This window comes from Macaca mulatta, chromosome 1 (assembly GCF_049350105.2).
Source record: "Macaca mulatta isolate MMU2019108-1 chromosome 1, T2T-MMU8v2.0, whole genome shotgun sequence".
Classification (NCBI taxonomy): Eukaryota; Metazoa; Chordata; class Mammalia; order Primates; family Cercopithecidae; genus Macaca; species Macaca mulatta.
The window spans coordinates 191,868,801-191,890,938 of NC_133406.1; the positions used below are offsets into that span (position 1 = coordinate 191,868,801).

The 22,138-nt window shown below is 43.3% G+C and overlaps 1 protein-coding gene across 10 annotated transcripts in view; it reads left to right on the forward strand.

Moving 5' to 3' along the window:
* The window catches only part of BEND5 (BEN domain containing 5), a 1,441,067-nt gene that overhangs the window by 1,227,158 nt on the left and 191,771 nt on the right, over positions 1 to 22,138 (forward strand). For 2 of the 10 annotated variants that reach the window (XM_077991633.1, XM_077991637.1), the window contains 3 exons: positions 148 to 296; positions 6,407 to 6,620; positions 14,770 to 14,946. The exons of 5 other annotated variants lie outside the window; for them this stretch is intronic. In XM_077991633.1, the coding sequence (XP_077847759.1) occupies positions 148 to 296; positions 6,407 to 6,620; positions 14,770 to 14,927 (521 nt within the window). In that variant the 3' untranslated portion in view covers positions 14,928 to 14,946. Of the gene's footprint in view, positions 1 to 147; positions 297 to 6,406; positions 6,621 to 14,769; positions 14,947 to 22,138 lie in introns of those variants that run through there. 3 more of the 10 variants (XM_077991609.1, XM_077991611.1, NM_001266827.2) reach the window with 2 other exon arrangements.

Below are 22,138 nucleotides of genomic sequence, written 5' to 3' on the forward strand. Positions count from 1 at the left end.
TTCAAGTCTGGGTTTAAGTGTAGTTCAATGGACAAAAATAAGCTAGGATATTTTTGTGCCACTGTGTGCTGATAGATGCCTAGTTAAAAATATTTGCCTTTTATTTTCCTTGGAGTTCTAGACAGATTTCTTTTCTTAACTGCCTAGGTCCCGCCATTGATCTGGAAAAAGTAAAGTCAGAATGTCTCGAGCCCGAGCCGGAGTTACGGAGCACTTTCAGTGAGGAAGCAAATACGTCGTCCTATTACCCCGCTCCTGCGCCTGTCATGGACAAGTATATCCTAGACAATGGCAAGGTAGTGTTTTAAGCTCAATATCCATTCCCTGCAAGTGTTTGTTAGTCAGAGTAAAGGTGGAGAGTATGGTGGGAGCTTTCCAAATCACAGCTTGACTGGTTGGCCTCCTGGCCTAGCCCTGAATGACTGTTTCTGGAATTTGTATATTATAAGTAGCGTAGCTTTGCTGGGGCGTTTTCTCTTCCTTCTTCCTTTTTTTTCTTTGTTTTTTTTTTAAATATTGAGCCAAAGCAACTATAAAAGTAAATTGACATTTTAAAATAGCTTACTAGTGAGAAAGATATTTCTTAACTCCCATGAGAGTTTGATGAAACTTGTCCCACCTTCCTATGAAACCAGATGCCTAAAATTTATAAGGTGAGCTGGAAATGAAGTATCTGATTTACAGATAACAACTCAATTTGTATTCATTCACCACTTAGAAAGTATCTGTATGTTCTAAACCCTGTGCTAGATAACAGGAATACAGGGATGAATAAGACATACTCCCTTATCCCTAAGCCTCCTTCAAGCTGTGTATGCAGCAGTGGTTAGCCCACAGTCCTAGGACCACAGAGAACTCCTCAGAGTTATTTATATGACCTTGAAAACAAATCATGAACAAAAACTTAAGCACTATTAGTAATGGAATCGCTTTTGAAAAATCTTAAAGCCACATGATGATATATACCAGCAGGGCAGGGGAGGAAACTTTTCTGACATTCTTCTAACATTCAGTTGAACTGATCTTTAAAGAAGTATATCAGAGCCCTTTGTGTAGGCACTGGTGAAATTCAGCTTTAGCGTTTTGTTCTCTGCCACTGTGGCATGCATTACAGACATCGCCCCTCATGCTCCTTAACGCGTCATGTGTTGGTTCATTTTTCTTGCCTCATGCTTCAAAAGGTCTCTGTTTATTTAGTATCATTCTCTGGTAGGTTGATGAGAAAGAAAAATTTGTTTTATTTGGGTTTGTCCAGATATGTCTCTGCAACTGGCCAACCTGAGCCAAAGCAAATATTGTCAAGCTGAGGAAATGAAACGTATTAGTTTTCAGGGCTCTCTTGGATGTGCTGTCATTCCCTGCATCTCCCACTGCGCGCTTCCTCCCCTGCAGAGGTCCATTCTGCCTTGCCTTGCTCCCTTCAACAGGCTTGAAACATCAGCTTTGCAGAGGAGAGGTGGCATGACAGGTTGGAAGTCGGCAGCCTGGAGCCTGAGTTCTTAGTATAGCTCTACATCTATCCTACCTGTGTGACCTTGCGAAGGTCCTTCACTTCTCTGGGTCTCAGCATCCTTATCTGTGAAAGATGGGATCGGATTGATGCTCTCCAAAGGCCTTTCTGATTCAAACTGTGTATCTAAGTTTGGTGAACCTTCCCCAGTCAAAGATAAAATTTAGGACTATACTATGTTTGTTGATTTCTTTTTAGTCATGAACACATTGTGGAGTGACTAGAGAGTTTTTCTTAAAGTAGCTTCCAAGAGAAATCTATTTCTCCCTTGCCTTGAAGGCTGATGGATAGTTTCAGAGCAGTATAGGGGGCCTCTTTTGCAAAGATAGCATTCTTCCCCCAGAAAACGAGTCTCTCAAACCTCATTTAATATTTTAACACATGAGTTGAACAGCAAATCTTGAAAATGCCTATTTTGTTTTTTCATTGGTTTTTGCCAGCATGTTGCTATAAGACTAACCTGGTTTTTGTTTGCACCTAATTGGTAGTCAGGCAGAGAGAGTTTTAAATGCAGAGGAAAGGAAGTGGACACACTGGAAATGATGGCAGCTTCCCAGAAAAGCATCTCTCACATCCCCCAAGTAGCCCTCATTGTTCTTGGCTCTGCTGTCTTCTCTAACCCTTCCTTCTGTCTGCACGATCAGAGGCCTTAATCTCTGCAAGGCTTAGAGCACTGGAATGGGATACATTTCCTAGTAGGAAATGATTTTTGTCCTATAAAACTTTTCACATAAAGTTTTCTGATCTGTTCCCTCCTACCAGATGCCATATTTTTAATAACCTCCTTTGACACATAACACTAAAACTTTGGTCGAATAGTATACTGTGGTTTACATGAATCGGGCTTGCCACACAAATTTCTGATTTGGGTAAAGTGCATTGTGTTTCTTTGTCTAAAATGTTTTATTTCAAAAACTCATTGAATCATAAAGCTGCAAAGACCATTAAATTTTAAATAACCTAATTTATATGTAGTGTGGATAGGGAAACATATCCAGAGAAGGGACTCCTCTACAATTAAATAACAGGTTAGAGGCAGGCAGGAACTGAAAGCCAGACCTCCTGGTTCCCAGGCCAGTGTTCTCACCAGTCTGTTCTGCTACATCCCTGACAGCTGACCATTGCTCCAGGTGACCTTGAGCCTTGCTAACCTCAGGGGCCCTTGTCTTAGATGCCCCAGTATATACCTGTGATTGGTCATAGTGAAGCCCGTTTCTTTCTGTGCTCTAAAGTTGGCCTTGTACTTGAGTGAATGTCAGAAAATACTTTCATCTCCAAGGAACAGCAGCTCATCAGAAGTGAAAAACAGTTCCATAAAGACATTAAATATGCCCATGACTTTTTACTGCTTTGTGTACAGACTAGCCCGTATCACTTTGTAGGGGACAGAAGAGGCAAAGCCTTGACCCTCCCCACTGACATGTACTGTGAAGGACTGAATCAGGTGGCAAAGGCTCTAAGTGGGCTAGAAATTCAGAAAGGATAGAACTTAGCCCTGCGGTAACTAAGGAGTGTTTCCTGAATTTTAGACTGGGGCTTGAAAGATTAGCAGGCTTAAGAAAACGTAGGGAAAACATTCATTCCTTGGCAGGAGCAGAAACCTGGGGAGGGGAAAGGGGGTAAAGGATGTAACGGTTGCTGTCCTCCTGACGCTTTACATATCTTTTCTCATTTCACCCTCTCAGCAACTCTGAGGTAGCAATGATCTGCTGACTGTATAGATGAGAAAAGTAAGGCTCAGAAAAGTAAAGTGGCCCAAGTTAACCAGCAAGCAGGTAGAAGAGCTGAGATTTACACCCAGGCTGGCCACTCCAGCACCCATCCTCTTGATGTTACAGCACACTGGAAGTAGCAGGAAGTGAACAAGTTCAGGAATTTTGTAGTATAGATGGACTATATAGATGAATATAGTAGGGGAATGAAGTAGTAGTAAACAGAATGGATTCTAATGGGCCTTCAAAGCCAGACTAAGGACGTTGGATTAAATATGATAGGAAACAGGGAGCCATTCAAAATTCCAGAGGATTTACATAAAAACACAGTTGAAAGACCACAGAAGTCATCTAGTCAAACAAGGAAGGAGATGTTTTAGGGAACTTGATCTGTCGTGATTATAGGATGGGCAGGTTGAAGGGGGCAAGGACTGGAGGCAAAGGCCAATCCGTGGCTGTTTTCCTGGTTTCCCTGTCTGCAGTGGTGAACTGCACTGGAAGGTGGTGTGGGAAATAGCCAGGCAGATACAGATAAAACTCAAAAGGAAAACTAACTGAACATTGATGTGTTAGGTCTGCTGTCTTTGATCTATATCAGCACCACCTTGGTGGCAGCAAGGAAGACAAGGAGAGCAGAGGCTTCAGGATTTGGGTTTGAATCTTGATTCCAAAATTGACTGTGTACCTTAGGAAAAGTTACATAGTCCCTCTGAATCTCTGTTTACGTCTGTAAAATGGGAAAATAATTTCTACCTATTTTCATCTCTTAAGGTCATTATGAAGAATAAGTAAATTGAATGTACAATACCTGGTTCATTATAAGTACTCAAAAATACTAGTACCCCTTTTCTCTTGTAGAACTTTGGCTAAAAGGACTTTCATCTCCCTTTCAAGAATAACAAATTAAAAGATCACAGGAAAGCAAGGCCCAGAGGGTCGGGGTGGGATAGGGGGGAAGCAGAGATTTTTGAAAAATCTGAAGTTGGCATCCATCTCTATGATTTTCTGATTCAGAATTTAATGTAATTCAAAGTTCCTTGTTTTTCTCCTGTCTCAGGAAGCTTGTGTGGGTGGCTTCAAGTGTCATCAAGGGAAGTGATGCAGGGTCCAGCAGGGAGCAGCAGGGAACTTGTCCTCAGCATGCCCAGTCTGGCACACAGACTGCCCACCTGCAGTTCGAACTGCGGAGGAAAGGCCACACTTGACCTTGGTGTCCGTGTTGCCTAGCCAGCAGCCAGGTAGCACATCTCGCTCCAAGGCTGCTTATCTTCCCTGAGCGGATGAACAGCTTTGCAGCACTGAAGTTTACAGCACAGAGAGGCCAGGTGGATCCAGTTATCTGATTGCCTGCAGCAGTCTGATCTTTTGAGCAAAAGGAGGTGAAGTCAGACGTGCAGGTAGATTGTTGACTTACATTCATGGGTGGGTTGTGTTGCTATTTTTTTTTTTTCTTCTTGATGGTTGGAAAATTTCAGTAATTGGTAAAGGAAGAAGCTTTGCTGGCTGACCTGACTGCCTAACTATGTGTACTCGCCTTCCTTCCCAAGCCAAGCTCCAGTAGTAGAAAGATCTTTAATAGTTTTTTGAACAATTGGTCTTGCTGGTCTACCATTAGTTGGGTATGCATCCAGTCTCTTAGAGCAGGACCTCTCCACAGATGTCTCTGACCATGTGACATTGGCAGCCTGCAGGCCTTTCTGAAAACAAGGACCTTTGGCAGATCCTTCTCATGCCCCTTAGAAAGTTTAGCTCGTTAGCAGCTGCCGCCCAGTGTCCCGACAGAGGCCATTTCCTCCCTTCACAGACACAGCAGAAGCACAACGTAAATGGCAATGTCAAAGCGAACACTGTTTTTTTAATGATGAATGTTAGTAAATGACTTGTGAGATCTAAATTTTATAATAATTTTTTTTTTTTTTTTTAGATTTACTAAAGGTGCAGGAAGGGAGAACAAATGAAAATCTTGTAGCTTATTGCCGGAACATTCTGTGTCTTACTGGCTCTGCACTGAAACTTGTAGGGAGCGTAAGACTGTGTTTTGTTCTTTGTGCCGTCGGAATCAAACTGGGTACCTTGTGGTTGTGTTTAAAATCATAGGTGTTTTGAGCCAGAAGGAACTTTGAGATGAAATCCAGCTCTACCACTTCATAGGTAGGGAAATGAAGCTTAGAGGTGGGAAAGGACTGGCACAGCCCTACTCCAGTTGGCAGGGCAGCTGCTTTCCTTACTTGAGCTGGCAGAGGTTTTCACACTTAGCCATACATTGGAATTATTTAGGCTACACCCAGCCCAAATAAATCAGACTCTCTAGGAGTGGGACCCAGGAACTGGTGATTTTTCTTTTTTTTTTTTTGAGACGGAGTCTCACTCTCTCCCAGGCTGGAGTGCAGTGGCGCAGATCTCAGCTCACTGCAACCTCTTCCTCCCAGGTTCAAGTGATTCTCTTGCCTCAGCCTCCCAAACAGCTGGGACTACAGGTGCGTGCCACCACGCCTGGCTAAGTTTTTGTATTTTTAGTAGAGACAAGAGTTTTACCATGTTAGCCAGAATGGTCCCAATCTCCTGACCTCGTGATCTGCCCACCTCGACCTCCCAAAGTGCTGGGATTACAGGTGTGAGCCACGGCAGCCGGCTGGCACTGGTGATTTTTACAGCTCCCTAGGTGACCCCTGTGTGCAGCCAAGGTTGAGAACCACCATGCTAGGAAGGTTTATGTCCCAGAATACTCAGATTAAAGGAAGGTGGAACTTTCCATAGTGTAACACAGAAAGAAGTTACACATGTGTGTCCTGAGATTTGGTCAGGCTCCGAGCAGCCTCGCGATAACCTAAGTATAGTGTAGAATCTCAACTCTGCCACTTACTAGTTGAATGATGTTCAGCAAGTCACTCCACCTTTCTGAACCTGGTGTTTCCATCTGAAAGGAAAATGGTGTTATAATGCCTTCTATCCACAATTGCCATGAAGATTTGAGATAGCAAATATAAAGCACTAGAATAAGGCCTGGCACACTACAGGAATTCAGTCGATGATAGCTATTCTGATTACCCTTAAAGAGAGTTAATTTCGTATTTGTGACATGAATCTCTTACAGTTGTGCAGCAATGCTTTTTAAAGGACAAGAGAAGCCTCCCACTGCCCTCCTGTCGGACTAAACAGGTGCTGGTGTTCTTATTCCTCTCAGGTCCATCTGGGAAGCGGGATTTGGGTTGATGAGGAGAAATGGCACCAGCTACAAGTAACCCAAGGAGATTCCAAGTACACGAAGAACTTGGCAGTTATGATTTGGGGAACAGATGTTCTGAAAAACAGAAGCGTCACAGGAGTCGCCACAAAAAAAAAGAAAGATGCAGTCCCTAAACCACCCCTCTCGCCTCACAAACTAAGCATCGTCAGAGGTAGGTCACTGAGTGGAAACACAATGACTCTGTCAAGAATGTGTTAGGCACAATTCAATTCAATGATGGCTTATGAAGCCTCTGCATGCCAGACCCTGGGCTGAGCCCGGGGATACCAAGCAGATGTCCCAGAGGAGCTCACATTTACCAGGGCAGATGAGCTGTGGACACAAGTATGATTATATGCCACAAGGAATTAGCATGAGAAAGGGACAGATGGCGTGCTAAAGGAGTTCTCAGGTTGGGAGAATACCCTTAGCTGGAAAATCAGGGAAGAATTCCTGGGGACCGGGGTCACTGAACTGAGCCTTGAAGGATACAGCAGACAAGGAGACACAGATATGTATGGTGAGATATTGCACTTCTGGAGGCAGAAGCATCTTGAACAAAGGCATGGAGATGCGAAGGGAATGCTGCCGTGTACCCAGAGCAGGAAAGGTCAAGGCTAGGGGACGCAGTTCTTGGTGGTTCTAGCATTGTGCCTGGAGCAGTTAATGAGATGAAGACCAGCTGGTAGTCACTACATTCAGCTTCCTTTCTGGTATTTGGGACAGGTTGGAGGGCAGGCAAAGAGACGGAGTCATTTGTCTCCCTAAAGATAGGGCTGTATCCTGGACTCTGGAATTTTCTCTTTCTCCCTCCCTTTCCCCTTTTCCTTCTTTCCTTTCCTTTTTTCCTTCCTTCCTTCCTCCTTTTTCCTTCCTTCCTTTCCTCCTTCCTCCTCTACTTTCTCTCCTTCCTCCTCTCTTCTTTGTCCTCTCTGTTTTTTCTTTCCTCCCTCTCTCCCACCCTCTCTCCATCCATCCATTCTTTGCCAGGCCCTCTACCGGGTATTGAGGACACAAAGAGGGATAAGACACAGCCTCCATCTGCAAGGAGTTCATAGTCTCACAGGGAAGATAAACACAAAAACAACTAGTTACTCTACAGAAAACACAAACTATAGAGACAAACAATGGTCTAGAGGGAGCACAGAGAATACAGTAGTTGCTAATTATTTTAGGCACTTACTGTGTTTCAGGATTTGGGGGTTTTTGTTAAATGGTTCTCTTTTAAAAAACACTTTTATATATGTTAACTCATTATCCTCATAACAACCCTACTGTTGGCTACTATTATAATTCCTGTTTTACAGACAAGGAAACTGAGACACAGAAATGTTAAGTAACTTGACCAGGTTATACAGCTAGTGGCAGGAAAGCCAGGAACCCGAGCCAGCAGGCTGTCTTCAGAATCTGTGCTCCCAACCACTGACCAGTGTCCAGCTCTGCCATGTTTTCATAAAGAAAGTAAGACTCAGTCAGTCAACACATGTGTTTTCAGCAGACCCTGGGGGCAGACAACAAATACGTCTAGGAACAAGCTCTATAATTTCAGGTACTGTGAGCTTGCTCATATGATGTATATAGGACAGAGAGGGCTACATTCACTGGGGTAGTTGGAGAAGGTTTGTTTAAGGAGGTGACATTTGAGCTGCAATCTGGATGTGGAAGAAGCATCTTTGTAATGATCTGAAGGGTGGCAAATCAGGCAGAATAAGCAGCAGGTATGAAGGCCGGCGTGCTCCGAGTGTGAAGAAGCCCCATGTGGCTGGGATGCAGAAAGAGTGAGCTCAGGGAGGTGGGCGAGAGCCTGTCTCGTAGGGCTGGGAAGGCCACAGTAAGCAGCTTGGATTTGCTAGAGTAGAAGGGCAGTGGAGGTCTTCCAATCATGGAGTGACCACAGGAGAGATGAGTTACAAAGCTGATGCACTGCTCTCGGTGGGAGATGCTGCTGCCATAGACTAAGGGCACAGCAGTGGAGGTGGAGAAATAGGCCCAGGTTTAGGGTGTATTTTGGAGTTCAAGGTGGCAGGACATAGGGTAAGCAACCAGCCTGAGGTAAAAGCTGTAAGGTTTCAGAGCCTAGATTCAAACACACACCCACTGACTCTGGTCTGGGGCTTGTTCTGCTGTAACGTAGCTGCCTCCCTTGCCTGGCTGGCTCTGGATTAATTGATTTAGGCAGCCGCTTATTTTTGGATAATCAGAGGTAACCTTTCATCTGGCTGCTGTCTGAAATGGTAAAGCCTGATTTGGGAGGTCACCCTGAGAAAAAGGCCATCCTGGGGGTGCAGCCCTGCTCTGCCCTGCCTGGTAGGTGACCGACCTCTGATTCTGCTATGTTTGTTGGAATGTGACTCAGGAGGTCCTGGGTGCCTTCAGATAACTGCCTGTTCCTGCCATTATTAGTTTGCATAAAATCATCTGCTGTGTGTCTCCCTCAGGGATCTGGGGGACTGTGTCTGATTCATCTCTGTGGCCTCATTGCCAAACATAGTGTCTGGCACATAGTAGGCACTCAGTAAATGAAGGTTGAACAGAAGAAACACTGAGACCCACAAGCTGATCCCCTGACCAAATTTGGTGTGATTTCTTGTAAATCACTTTCTCTATATGTTTCGAATTTCTTAGCTGAAAACTAAGCTGAAACTGTCTTGCCTCTTAAGACAGTCAGGGCAGCCTAGGACTGTAGCAGTGCAGCAGTGTAGAAGAACACATCTCAGCCATGTGGCTTGGGCCATTACACACTCCTTAGTTTCAACCCCAGCTGGGACTCAGCATCATCTGCCAAGTTGTCTGAGTTTCCCTCCCTGATCTACTGCCTCATTTTCCAAGCGTTTTTAAAATTTTTTTACTTTTTCCAAATACGATAGTTCACATCTATCAAAGAGATAGGCCTTGTCTCTTCTTTCACAGAGGAAAGCAAAGGAATTTCCACAGTTTTGAAGCATCACACCTACAGATTAACTATGTCCTCCATTTTCCTGTCTCCTGTCCCAAAAGAGTTCCTTATTTGGGGCTGGTAATTCTCTCCATCTGGTCTCTGGATTTTAATCCACCTGCCTTCCTAAGTACCTTGTTCCTTCAGTTATGTTCCTGCTCTACTGTTTCCTTCCCAGCATTGTATAAATATATTTGATCACTCATTTCTTACAAAAGCAAAGAAATCCTCCTTGAAGGGCACTCTGTCACCCAGCTGCTGTCATATCTCCCTTCTTTCACATCCAGGCTCCTGGAAAGGCTGGCTACACCCGCTGTCTGTGTTCCCTGTTAATGCCCTTGCCATTTGCCTTCCCCTCCCAGCCTTCTGCTTAATGTGTTTTCACCAAGGTCCCTAGTGACTTCCTCATCACTAAATCGTTGTGTGTTTCTCACACTCTCACTGGCACCGTTTGACACGACCATTCCTCCTTCACTGAGAAACCTGTTCTGCACACTGGGGATTTCTTCCCACCTCTCTGGTTTCTCAGTGTCCTTGATAGGCCCTCTCCTCTGTGTCCAGCCACCTTCTCTCTAGTCCTACCAAGCATTCCTCAGCTTCTCTCTTCACTTCCTATTGTTCCCATTGCCTTCATGTGCCCTTGGCTCTGGGTTGAAATCCGTGCTCCTCATCTGTTACAGATAATCTGCCTTTGGGCCTAGTGATCTGCCTTTGGGATGCCTCTGACCTCATCTTGTACCACACTTCCCATTTGCCACCATGCTGCAGCACTGGAGGCCTTCTTCCAGGTCCTTTCTGTTCCTACTCGCTTGCTCCTGATCTGCATGCCCTCCCTCCCTGTCACTGAGAGAGGCCTCCCCAGCCACTCAGTCTAAAGTAGCCTCTCCATTGCTGTCTGTCACATCACGTGCTTTAAGTCTCTGCATAGCATTCCTATTTACTTTTATTACTTGATAATTTTCTTTCTTCTCCCACTTCCATTAGAATTAAACTTTATCAGCATCTTGTTCAGGGCTAGCCTATAGTAAGTGCTCAATAAATATTTGTTGATTCAATGGATGATGACTCCCAAATGTGTATTTGACTCAATTCACACTTCTGATTTCTTGATCTATGTATCAAAGTGCCCACTGGTTATCTCTTCACAGATGTCCACATGGCATTGGCAAAACTGCACTGCTCACTTCTCTTTCTTTCTTCCTCTCCTTCTCTGTGAAGCCTTCGCCTCTTCTGTGTTCCCTGTCTTGGTGAGTAGTACCACCAGCCAGGCACCCAGGCCTCATCCTTGACTCCTCCACATGCCTCACTACCCATCTGTTTGGCCCCAAATCTCTCTTAAACCACTGCCGATCCACTCCCCCATTTTCTAAGCCATTTTAAAGTGTCTCTCCTTTTTCCAAATATGGAGAGAACCATCTGTATCTCTCCATAGTTACTGCCCTTCTCATAGCCCACACTCATTTCTCCCCTCCATTACTCTGGCAGCTTCCAGACTCCTCTCTCCATTATGTAACCAGAGCAATCTTCAGAAACCAGATATCCCTTGACCACCACCCAGTCACAGCCTGTTCAGAATGTTCATTATTAAAGAGTAAGCTTCTTAACATGCCAGAAAAGCACCTTTGTAATCTGGTTCCTGGCTGTATCTCCAGTATTATTTTTCAGCAGTATTCCCCCTGCACTCTAAGTTATTACCATGGTGAACTGCCGTATTCCCTGAGCAAGCCTTGTTCCCCGTCACCTTGGGGAATTTGCAGATACTTTTCCGGATGCCTGCAACACAGGTTACACTACCTACCTTCCATCTGTGCTGCCTTGCCTGGCTAACTGCTGCTTACCATCCAGATCTGCTTAGGTGAGCCTTCCTTCAGGAAATCATCTCTGACCTTTTAGGGTGGGTCGATGCTTCTGTCATTCATCTCAGAGCACCCAGTGCCTACCTCAGTTCTCTTACTGTATCTTTGCCTCCTAGGGACCTTGTCTAACCCTTATTGCCTATAAATGCTTGCTATGTACATGAATGAGAAGGAAATTGACTTGCCCAAGGCCATACGTCTGATTAGAGACAGCCAAGCTGAACTGGGTTTTCAGGCTACCTACTGTCGCCAGAGTTTTCTTGTATTACTGAAATATAATGTTGATTTTTTTTTCTTTTTTTACTAGACAGGCAGGTTTGACGTCTGTCTCCTATCCCACGATATAACCACTGTTTTTAGCCTAATTATTTGAGCTATTCCAGATTGCATTTGGCTGGTTCTTCCTGTGCAAGCTGTCTGCTGGATTGAGATTGTTTGTATTTATTTTGTCTGATTTTATCACATGTAGTCACATTTGCCATATAAAAAAATAGAAAAGCCTTTATGCTCACAGAGTTGGTGAGGATTTCTTCTTTTCCTTGATTTTAAAATAATTCCTTACCTGATAGCAGAGGGATGGGGCAAACATTGATGCTGCTTTGGAAAGATAAAAGCAGGAGAACTGAAGCAGAGTCTTGCTCTAATGACAAGCTCCAGAATGACAGTTAAACCTATTAAGGTCAAATGACCTTTTGTGGAGTGTCTGAGTTTTCTAAATGAGCCTCAGCATTGCGTTCTGGTTAATTTTTATAACTTTTTAAATAGGACACATTAGCACTGTTATAAACCTTGTTAATTAAGCAATAATCTCAAATGCTCCCTCGCAGAGGGAGACATTCCCAGCAACTGCAGGTGATTAATATCTAGAGTCTAACGAAAGCCTTTTAATCAACCTGAGAAGCTGTTCGTTCAGTGCTGTTACCCACAGGAAATGAGAATGATTGAAATTCTATGGGGGCTCCTCCGAAAGCCTTCTTCCATTTGCACCTTTCTCCTTCTACCTCTTCCCTGATTAGTGCTAGGGGCTTCAAGGGCCACCACGCCCACTGTCCTGCCTTCTCCTTCTGTCTCTTTTGCCACTTTACCTGCCATTATTACCTTGCAGACAATTAGAGATTTCAAGCTGGGGGAATCTTCTTAGATTCTCTGGTTTGACATGCTACTTTTGTAGATAGTGAAACAGACCCAGAGAAGTACCCCCTAGAGGTTGCACAGCATCTAGGGTTAGAATGAGATATGAATATCTCAACTTCTAAGCAGTTCTCATCACAGTTTGTCTCCCTCATTTGGTTCAGGTTCCAACAAAGTCGCTCTGGGTGTTTGTTTTCTCCTGGCCTAGGGGTACAGAGGGACTGCCTGAGTGTCCCACTCTGTTGGGGGAGACAATGTGGTTACAGTTTTATTAGATTGTGATTCATGCTTTGACAGAGAGAAAAACCCAGACAGGTGTGGGAGCACAGAGTTCTAGGTAGAATGGGGTCTCCTAATTCAGTCTGATACCAGGTTTCAAGAAGGCTGAATCTGGAAGAATGAGTAGAGCTTAGGCAGGTGAAGGGTAAGAACTTAGGCAGAGATGAGCAGAGTCACTGACAGGTGGAATAGGTTGAAAAGGATGATGAATATAGATAGCAGAGGTGGGACTGGAGAGACAGGGCCTCCTACCTTCTTGTCTCTCAGTCCTTACCGAAAGGACTGAGATGAAAGACAAGATGAAGTGAGGATTAGTCAGGGTTGGGAGTAGTCAGGAAGTGACGGGTAGAGGTCAATTAAAAGCTTTTAAAGGCTTCTCTGTGCAAAACCCTTCTCGGTGGAAAGAAAAAGGTGCCTCAGAAAAAGAACGCTTATGGGAGGTGCACCTGCAGCATGGATGGCAACAGGAGGCAGACTGGCTGGCTCTGTGCCCAGGGAAGGGCTCAGCGTATGGGGAGGTAGCAGTGGATTCTGCCCTATACCTACTCCCTTTCTCCAGGGCTCGGGCTTCTCATATGTTAGTGGAGAGGTTAGCACAAGTTAGTCATCACGATCCCTTCTAGTGTTGACATTCTGCATCTCTGAGACAATTACCTGTTCTGAGCTGGTTTGCTAATGACAAAATTTTGCTTGTTCTCCATAGCAATTCCTCAAGGTTGGATTGCCATTCTGTTTAGTTGAGAAAACTCAGGCTCAAAGAGTCCCCAGGGGGTTTGCCCATTATTACACACTCCCATGGTACATTCACTACCCACACCCTAGTCCTCTTCTGTCCACAATATTTGTATTCCCTTAGGTTTCCCTGGAAAAGCATTTCTTCAGTCATTTCACATATATTTATTTAAGCTTGCCCCTGTGCCAAACACTGTGTTAGGCCCTAGGAATTAATAGTTGTAAATACATAAAATACTCAGAACAACCCCATACAGGTATAGTATTCTTTACAACTTGAAAAAGGCAACATGTTTATCCCACATGCCTCATGGCAGCATTAAAAAAAAAATGCTCTGTAGTTTGTTATCCTTACTTATGAGGTGAGGAATCTAGGGCAATGATTTGCACCAGGTCCCCAGGCTAGGCAGTCAGTTGAAATCAGGCTCCAGCCAGACCTTGTCTGGAGCTGGCTTTTTGCTTTATCACAGCAAACGGTGGACTCAGTAAGAGAGTGGCCGTACTGAGCCTCATTAGTAATCACAGCAGTGAGACACTACTTCACACCCACCAGGTTGTCAGAACCTTAATAATGTGACAATGTCAAGTACTATTAAAATGGGGCAACCAGTACTACTTGCATACACTGTTGCTAGGAGTGCCAGTCAGCACAATCACTTTGGAAAACAATTTACCAGGCATCACCTAATAAAGTTGCATATGCACACATCTTAACATTCAGCAAGTCCATGCCTAGGCTGATACTGGAGAATTTCTTGCATGTATTCCCCAGAGGCATGTGCCAGGGTGGTTTTAATTGCAAAACCAAGTATCCATGGATGATACAATGGATAAACAAATTGTGACAGAGCCATACAGTAGAACACTACTCATCAGTGAAAATGACCTACAACTACATTTTTCATGAGTAAACCTCAAAACTGTAACATTTGAGTAAAAAAAAAGCAAGTCAGGATGATACATAGAGTGCGCACATTTATAAAAAGATTGAAAATGGAAAAATGAACCATATATTATTTAAGGATATATACATGTGTTAACACTAAAAGAAAAAAAAAAAGCAAAAGTTCAGGAGAATGGTTATCTCTGGTGGAGAGTAAAGAATTAGGGAGGGGCCTCCAGGTGCTTGGGAGGAACCGATAGTATCCTGCCCCACCGAGAGGTGGGCACGTGGCGCTTCATCATTACTTTTAAAGTGTGCATTCACAGTGTATAGCTCCTCTTTTCTAAGTACATTCTATGATGCAAATTTTAAAATATAGCTATGCCAGATACATGAACTGGTATTTGGGATGTATGTTGAGAGGCACATTTTCTTTTACCCTCCTTAAAAGGTTTTTACTCAAATTCACCATTAATCCTTGGCCTTGTTTCTTCTCCCTGTCTAGAGTGTTTGTATGACAGAATAGCACAAGAAACTGTGGATGAAACTGAAATTGCACAGAGACTCTCCAAAGTCAACAAGTACATCTGTGAAAAAATCATGGATATCAATAAATCCTGTAAAAATGAAGAACGAAGGGAAGCAAAATACAATTTGCAATAAACTTTGGATTTTTCATAAAGCTTTTGTGTTTTCCTTGTGTGGCATGTGATTTGCGAGCGATGGTGCCGTCCAAATCAGACCCCACCATGCATGGTGGTGTGTGGGCAGGAATCCACCGGGTTCTGGGGTCAGCGGCTTGTTCTGAGTGTGGACACTCCAAAGAAGACAGATGGCTTTGCTGAGACTCAGGAGCAGCCTGGCACTGGTGTCCTTCTGGGAATGGGGAAAACACTGTTCTTGGAGGGAGATAACGTTGCCTGAGTTGCCTGTCACTTGACTGGGATTTGAATGGATATTTTTACCATCCAAGGACTTCTCTGTTCCTCTATTTTGTTCTATAATAAAGTTTCATTAATTCTTTGATGTAGATAGTCTTTATCCTCATTTCTTTAGTATATTACATATACAGTGGAGGTGACCAGTATGTTGTGCCACCTGGCATGCCCTTCCTTTCAGGGGAGGAATATTCCGGCTGAAGGAGAGAAAATTCCTAAGAGATATGGTTGCTTTCTACAGATTTGAAGGTCTGTCTCAAAAGCAGATATCTTTCTCTGACTTCAAAGGCCAGATCTTGGACCAGTCACCTTTCTCACTTGAGGTGATCTGAGATTCAGCTTCCCTGATAATTTGAATCAATCTTTGTAAAGGGGTGAAGACAGGGTGATAATGCTAGATGAGCATAGGGTTACATTCAGGAACTAGGGGCACTGTTACCTGGTATCGGTTCTTTCATCCTATCTTGTATCTCAAATGTTCTTTCAAGTTACATAATTTTTTTCTCATTCTTTATTCAGTTACTGAGTCTCTAAGGTGCCTGGCACACATTCTGGCAAATCACATTAGAACTTCCTGTTGATTTGCACTTTGCTTTCTGTAATGCCTGTGAAGTATGCATGGCGTATTAGAAAGGGCAAGGGCTTTGGGCCGATGCGTCTAGATTCCAAGCCTGGCTCCCCTGCCTGCTTTGGGCTTAACCTGTCCTCTCTGAGTTTCCATTTTCTATTTCACGAAAAGGAGATAATACCTACCTTTCAGAGGTGCTACATGGATTAGAGATAACATAAGTGTTCAATAAATGTTAGCAACTGTTACTCATTTTTGATTATTGGCTGTTATCGTTGGTTAGAAAAGTGGCCTCTGGTTTCTCTAATGGTTCATCCATTAATTGGTAGTCTGTAACCAAAAGCTCAGGGTCACTGGAGGAAGTAGGAGAGGTGGCTGCCACTTTGAGAACTTGTATTTTAATTGACTTTCAGTTAACTAAACTTATTCTCAGAGTTCTTATCAGTAATGAGGAGGAAAATAATGCCTACCTCATAGGCCGTGTGGGTAACTTAATAATATTAATAATAACAGATCGTTAATATGTGCCAAGACTTTTCTAAGTGTTTAACATAGTATGTTAACTCATTTCACAGGGTAAGTAAAGTTCCTGACACTTAGTAGATAGATGTTCAATAAATACTTGATAAGATATGTTCATTTAAGGGCATGGGGAAGCTGGGGCATGAGTTGTGTGGAGCGCGTGAGAGGCTGGAAAACAAACTTTGCATCCTTGTTGAGCTCATCCCCTTTTCTCTCCGTGCATAACAAAGATACTAACACCCACTCAGAGGCTCTGCATTTCTCCTTACAGACTGATAAAGTATGGTACCTGCTTTACAAGTGCTTTTAGGTTCGTGGGGGAATAGTTGTGGAAATAACTATAATAAAAATGCTATGGTATATGTGAAAGTGCTTTGTGTAATGTTTGATGCATATATTCAAGAGAACAGGGCAGTTAAAGATTATGGGATCTGGGTTTAAATCCTAGCTTTGCCACTTCCAAGCAGGTCACTTGACCTCTGGGCCTTGTTTCTTCTGGTGTGGAGAGAATGATCCCTAATTCAGGGTTGTTGTGGAGAGTAATCTAGATAATATCTGAAAAATGGGCTCTGTAAATCACAAAGACCCTTGCAGATGTTCATTATTATCCTTAGCATAGAAGGCAGAATGAAATCAGAAGTAGATGCAACAAGGAATCATGCTTATAAGAGCCAATTCTGATGTAATCAGGAGGCTTCACACGCTAATTAGGCTGAGACGGTTTGGCCTCTGTTGTGTACCTGGTGCCTTGTTATTGTAATATGAGGGCAAGATCATCATTCTCACACTCATACAAATGTAGAAATGGGCTCAAAAAAGGTTAAGTAATTTCTTGCTCAAGGTCCTGGAGCTGTCAGCAGTGGACCTGGATCAGAACTCAGGTCTGTGAAAAACCTGCCCTTCTACCTCTTTCCTGAAAGATGAGTGGTAAATTATGGTCTAGGCTGTGAGTCTAGTCACATAGTCTCAGGATATGTTTAGGGGAAACCCAACCTAAGTATTAATCAATGGAAATCAGTCTTATTAATTCAGGCCATTTGGAGGGACTAGGAATGATAGTACTGCTTATAAACATTCACAGTTTTATTACATTCAAATACATATAAAAACTCAAATTCATTTTGTTTGGTAGAGTGTTTCCCAAACTTGCCCAATCTTAAGAATTGGCTGAGGTGCTTAAAATACACATTTCCTGTGCTTTGGCTTGGAGAGCCTGACTGGGTAGGTCTGGGATGAGGCTGGGAATGTGTATTTTAACACAGATGTCAGTTTTGAAAAATACCATTTAAAGGTCATTTGAAGACCTTCATTAAAATGAAGGAATAAGAGTGTTGCCTATGTTAAAAAAAAAAAAAAAAAAAAAAGGATGGGGAGCCAACAAACTGATGGTCTTTCTAATATGCCTGAGGATACTTGAAATTGAGAGTAGTTATCTTCTTAAGTAACTGAGACTGCCGTAACACCTGTTTAGAATTCCTCTTCATGGCCACCAAATGCTGTTCAGCTGGACACAATGCAGAAGGTGACTTTCTGTCTAGGCTCAAATGATTTTTCCCTCGCTTGTACACTTAGATTCCTTGGATTCTTGTGCCAGGCCAGTGAGTTGTGTAGGAGAGGACTGTCAATACTGAATTGGCAGGACCTAAATCAATGAGGTTTGGCGCTGTCTTCAGAAGCCCCGGCAACAAGTTTTCTGACACCAGATGAAACAGAAAGATGGGGTTTGGCTTTATTTCCTTGCTTAGGAAAGTATATTGGTGACTTTTAGGTGCTTGTATGCTTCCTGCAGGCATTTCTAACTTGCGATTTTTTTTGTAATTATAGTGAAAAACTACTTTATGGAAATTATTGCCAAAAATAGGAAATACCCTCAAAACTGCACTGCTGAAAGCACTTGAATGTATCTCATGTTGTCTTTTTTCAAGGGTGAAAATATGTATTTTCCATACCTGTGATTATAGCACATAGTCAGCTTTGTATCCTTCCCTTCGCATTTAACATGTTTCACCATTGCTCCATAAAGTTCATAACTATCAGTTCTAACATCCACAAAGTGGACCGACATAAAGCTGCAATTGAGTAAGCCACCTGGTCAGCTGCCCAAGCCCTAACCCACAGATCAGGGGTTTGTGAAGGGCCTGGCTGCACGGTTTTCATCACACACACGGGCAAAGTGAGCTAGAGTTAGGAGGCGGATGCATGCGACTTTAGTTCTCAACTCTAGCACTTAAAACAGACGAGGCAAGTTACTTCGTCTTTCTTAACACCAGCTTCTTCATCTGCAAAATGGAGGAAATAAGGTCTAGTTATAGGGTTATTAGGAGTAATGAGAGTGTAATTAATGTGCACCAGCAAGAGAGGGGCTAAATGGCTGTCAGAGTAAATGTTGGGCTTCCTCTCCTCTCTTCTCTCCCTACACCTGTTCATTCCTCACTGACGTGTGCTCCTCCTAACCTGCTGACCCCGTACGCAGTGACCTAGGCCTTCATACCCACGTTTGGCTCTCTGGACACCTGCTTATCCCATAGTTCTCCGTACATGGGGGGTTTCCCCCACGCATGCTGACTAGCTCACTCCTCGGCTTCCAGCTCCCCTCACCTACCTCAGCCCCTACTCACTGCCACCCAAGGGCCCATTTACAACTTCCTTGGATTTTTAGACTCTTTATAAATAAACCTAGAAGAAGATTTTTCTGTTTCACAATGTTTTCTCTTTATATTTTCCCTCGTTTTCTTAAGAGTGGTTGTACCTGGGTCAAAAGGAATGACATTTTATCACTCTTGATACATATAATGGGTATGACCACTTTTTAAATTATTTTGCCCACTTAATAGGTGAAAAATAGCACCTTGTTATGTTTTATTTTATTATAGTCAAGACTGCAAATCTTCCCAGTTTGGCTACTTCTTTGTAGAAAAGGAAAACTTCTTTAAAACCTCTAAGTAATTTCAGCAGAATCCATTTCATTTTCTGTGTTTAGTTTTCTCATGGACCAATGTGTTAACCTGGGCATATAATTTTTGCCTATATGTCTGCAAATAGACAAACCAATAGATATTTTCACTTCTTTTGAAGTGATTGATCCCTTTCTGCCAGGCAGCTTCATAGGCTCATAGAACCTAAGGATCAAAGATGAACTTTGAGGTTTTCCACCCAAATCTCCCCATTGTAAGCAAATATCATTCCAGACCATGCTTGAATACCTCCAAGCACAAGGAATTCATATTCCTACCCAAGAGTCCATCCAGTTATTGCCATCAGTAAAATATTATTCCATTGAGCTAAAACTCTACCTCCGTGAGACTTTCAAAGTCATTCAAATTCTTCTCTTTCAAGCCACACAGAATGTTTCCACTCACAGCCCTTTGTAGAATTGAAGGTGACTGTCATTTCTTCTCACCAACTAATAAATAGCTCAAATTCTGCTTCACCATTTCTTGTGTGTGGAAGGCTACATGCGAAAGAGTGGGGAGTGTGGATTTAGACAGCCATGTGTTCAAATCCTGTTTCTTCCACTTAGTGGTGTGTGACCTTGAACAAATTCTTAACCTCTCTGAGCTTCAGTTTTCCCATTTTGACAACGGGAATAGTAACATCTATCTCACAGGATTATGTTAAGAGTTAAGTAAGATAATGTGAACAAAGCATTCTATGCATTCAGTATGTCTTAGTTCCTTAATCCTGAGAACTCTGACCATCGTGGTTGCTCTTTTATGGATCCGCCCCTGTAGATGAGACTCAGGACTGGACCTGGTGCTCCAGGAAGAGTTCGATCAGCAAGATGTCACCTCTTACTCTCGGACTTTGAATTAGCATCTTTAGCAAAAGAATTGTCTCAAATTGAGCCAATAAGGCTCAGTAAGGTAATATTGACAGTATGTAGTGAAGGAAATGTTACCAGTCCGCTATTCTCTCTTTTTGGCTAACACGATACTTGTCCCTTTCGTTTACTGTGTTATAAGGGAAAGAGCATCAATTTTGGAGCCAGAGAGACTGACATTGAATTCAAACCCTCGTTCACTATTTATTAGATTAGAGGAAATTTAACAAGTTTCTTAAAGTCTCCCAACCCCAGTCCCCCTGTTCATTGTGCAGTTGTTGGGTAATCATACTGACCTACAGTCAGTAGGTCCTGACTACAGCCACACCTACTCACTCGACCCAGCCTTCAGTAAATGTGAAATCTTTTTGTTCTTTTTTTCCTCTCCTTTTTTATCCTAACAGCTCTTTAGTCCTCCCCACCCTTTAACTGTGTAAAATTTTCAAGTGTATTTCTTAAATGAAATACGGGACTTTGAATTCGTCCCTGTTCCATTTCATCTTATTGGTTTCAGCCCAACATTTCAGCTGGTCGAGATCTTTACAAGTGGTGTTTAAAATACAAAAGACCCCCCAATCCCTCCCTATTCACCAATGCCCACCCACCCACCCCAACTAAACAAACAATAACCAGATGTATTGACCAGTACTTAGGCCAAGTTGTCACTTTTCTTTGTCTCTGTTACTCTTATCTGAATAATTTCTCTCTGTTCTTCTTATGTGCCTGATCTGAATAATTCACAAACTGTATCATAATTCCCTTCACTATCCACTTTAGTCTCTTGGTTTCTGTTTTGTTCACTGCTGCATTCCCAGAACCTGGCATATAGTGCACACTCATTAAAAAGTTATTGAATGAATAAATGACAAAAGTCAAAGACCTGTTAGGAGACTGGGGCCCAATCCAGGCCTGGATAACAGTGAAGGACCCTACAGATGGAGGGAGAACAATGGAGCAGAAGCAAACCCTGGGGTCATCACGGCTCAGTCCCAGTGCTGGGAAGACAGCTCTGTCCCTGGTGAGCTCAGGCAGCCCAGGCCTTGGCCACTACCTAGTGTCAGACCACAGGGGTTCTTGATCTGGGCAGTGCTGAAATGGGGAGAGGAAGGTAATAAATATCCAGGGCCTGGGTCACCCCCACACTGATTATTCTGTGAGGAGTCTGGGCCAGGGACCCTCCTCACCCCTGGAATAGGCACCTAAAGTTTACCCAGAAATCCTTAGTGAGCCCATATTGCCAACAGTCACACTGGACCCCATCGTCCTTGTTGCAGCAGCTGTCAGAGAAGCCACACAGGGAACAAATGCCAAGGTGGCGTTCCCTGCATCGTTGTCCTTGGTTCCCTGCCATTGATTCCTCAGCATTTCTCATTCATGGCCACCTGTAGCTATGGCCAGCACTCAGCAGAAATGAGGTTTCCATGTTGAGATCATTTCTGGAGACTTTAGGGTCTGAATTGCAGTGATCATGGGTCTCTTACGCTATACCCCAGTTCTACCTCACATAAACCTTACCCTACTCCCACCTCTGGGAAAAGAAGGACTCAATTTAAATGATTTTCTGGAATCAGCCATACGTCAGCCCAGTTACAAATGGCCTTGCACTATCCACACTGTCCTGCCCTTGTGGAGCACCCTCAAGCTTTACACTTTCCCCCCGCTCCTCTGCCTCTCTACCTTCAGCTGCTTGGCCCTGCTCAGTCTGGGGCTCTAACTTATTCTTGTCACTCTTTTAGATCGTTAACCATGGGAGGAAAAAAAAAAAAAAAACTATCCTCTCTGGGCTTGAAGGCTCAAATCAAATATCATTTCCTCTAAGAGCCTGTTACCATCTATTCCTAAAGGACTCTCTCCCCTCTCTAGTTTTCCAAGTCTTCCTCCATCCTTCATTCCCAGCCCCAGTCTTCCCTGTACCGTAACACTCAGAGGATTGTATTGTAATATTAATTTAGCTTCCTCTTCCTCACAAGGCTGTCAGTGAACTGCAGGCAGGACTGTAATTCATCTCTATACATGTTTGCTGAAC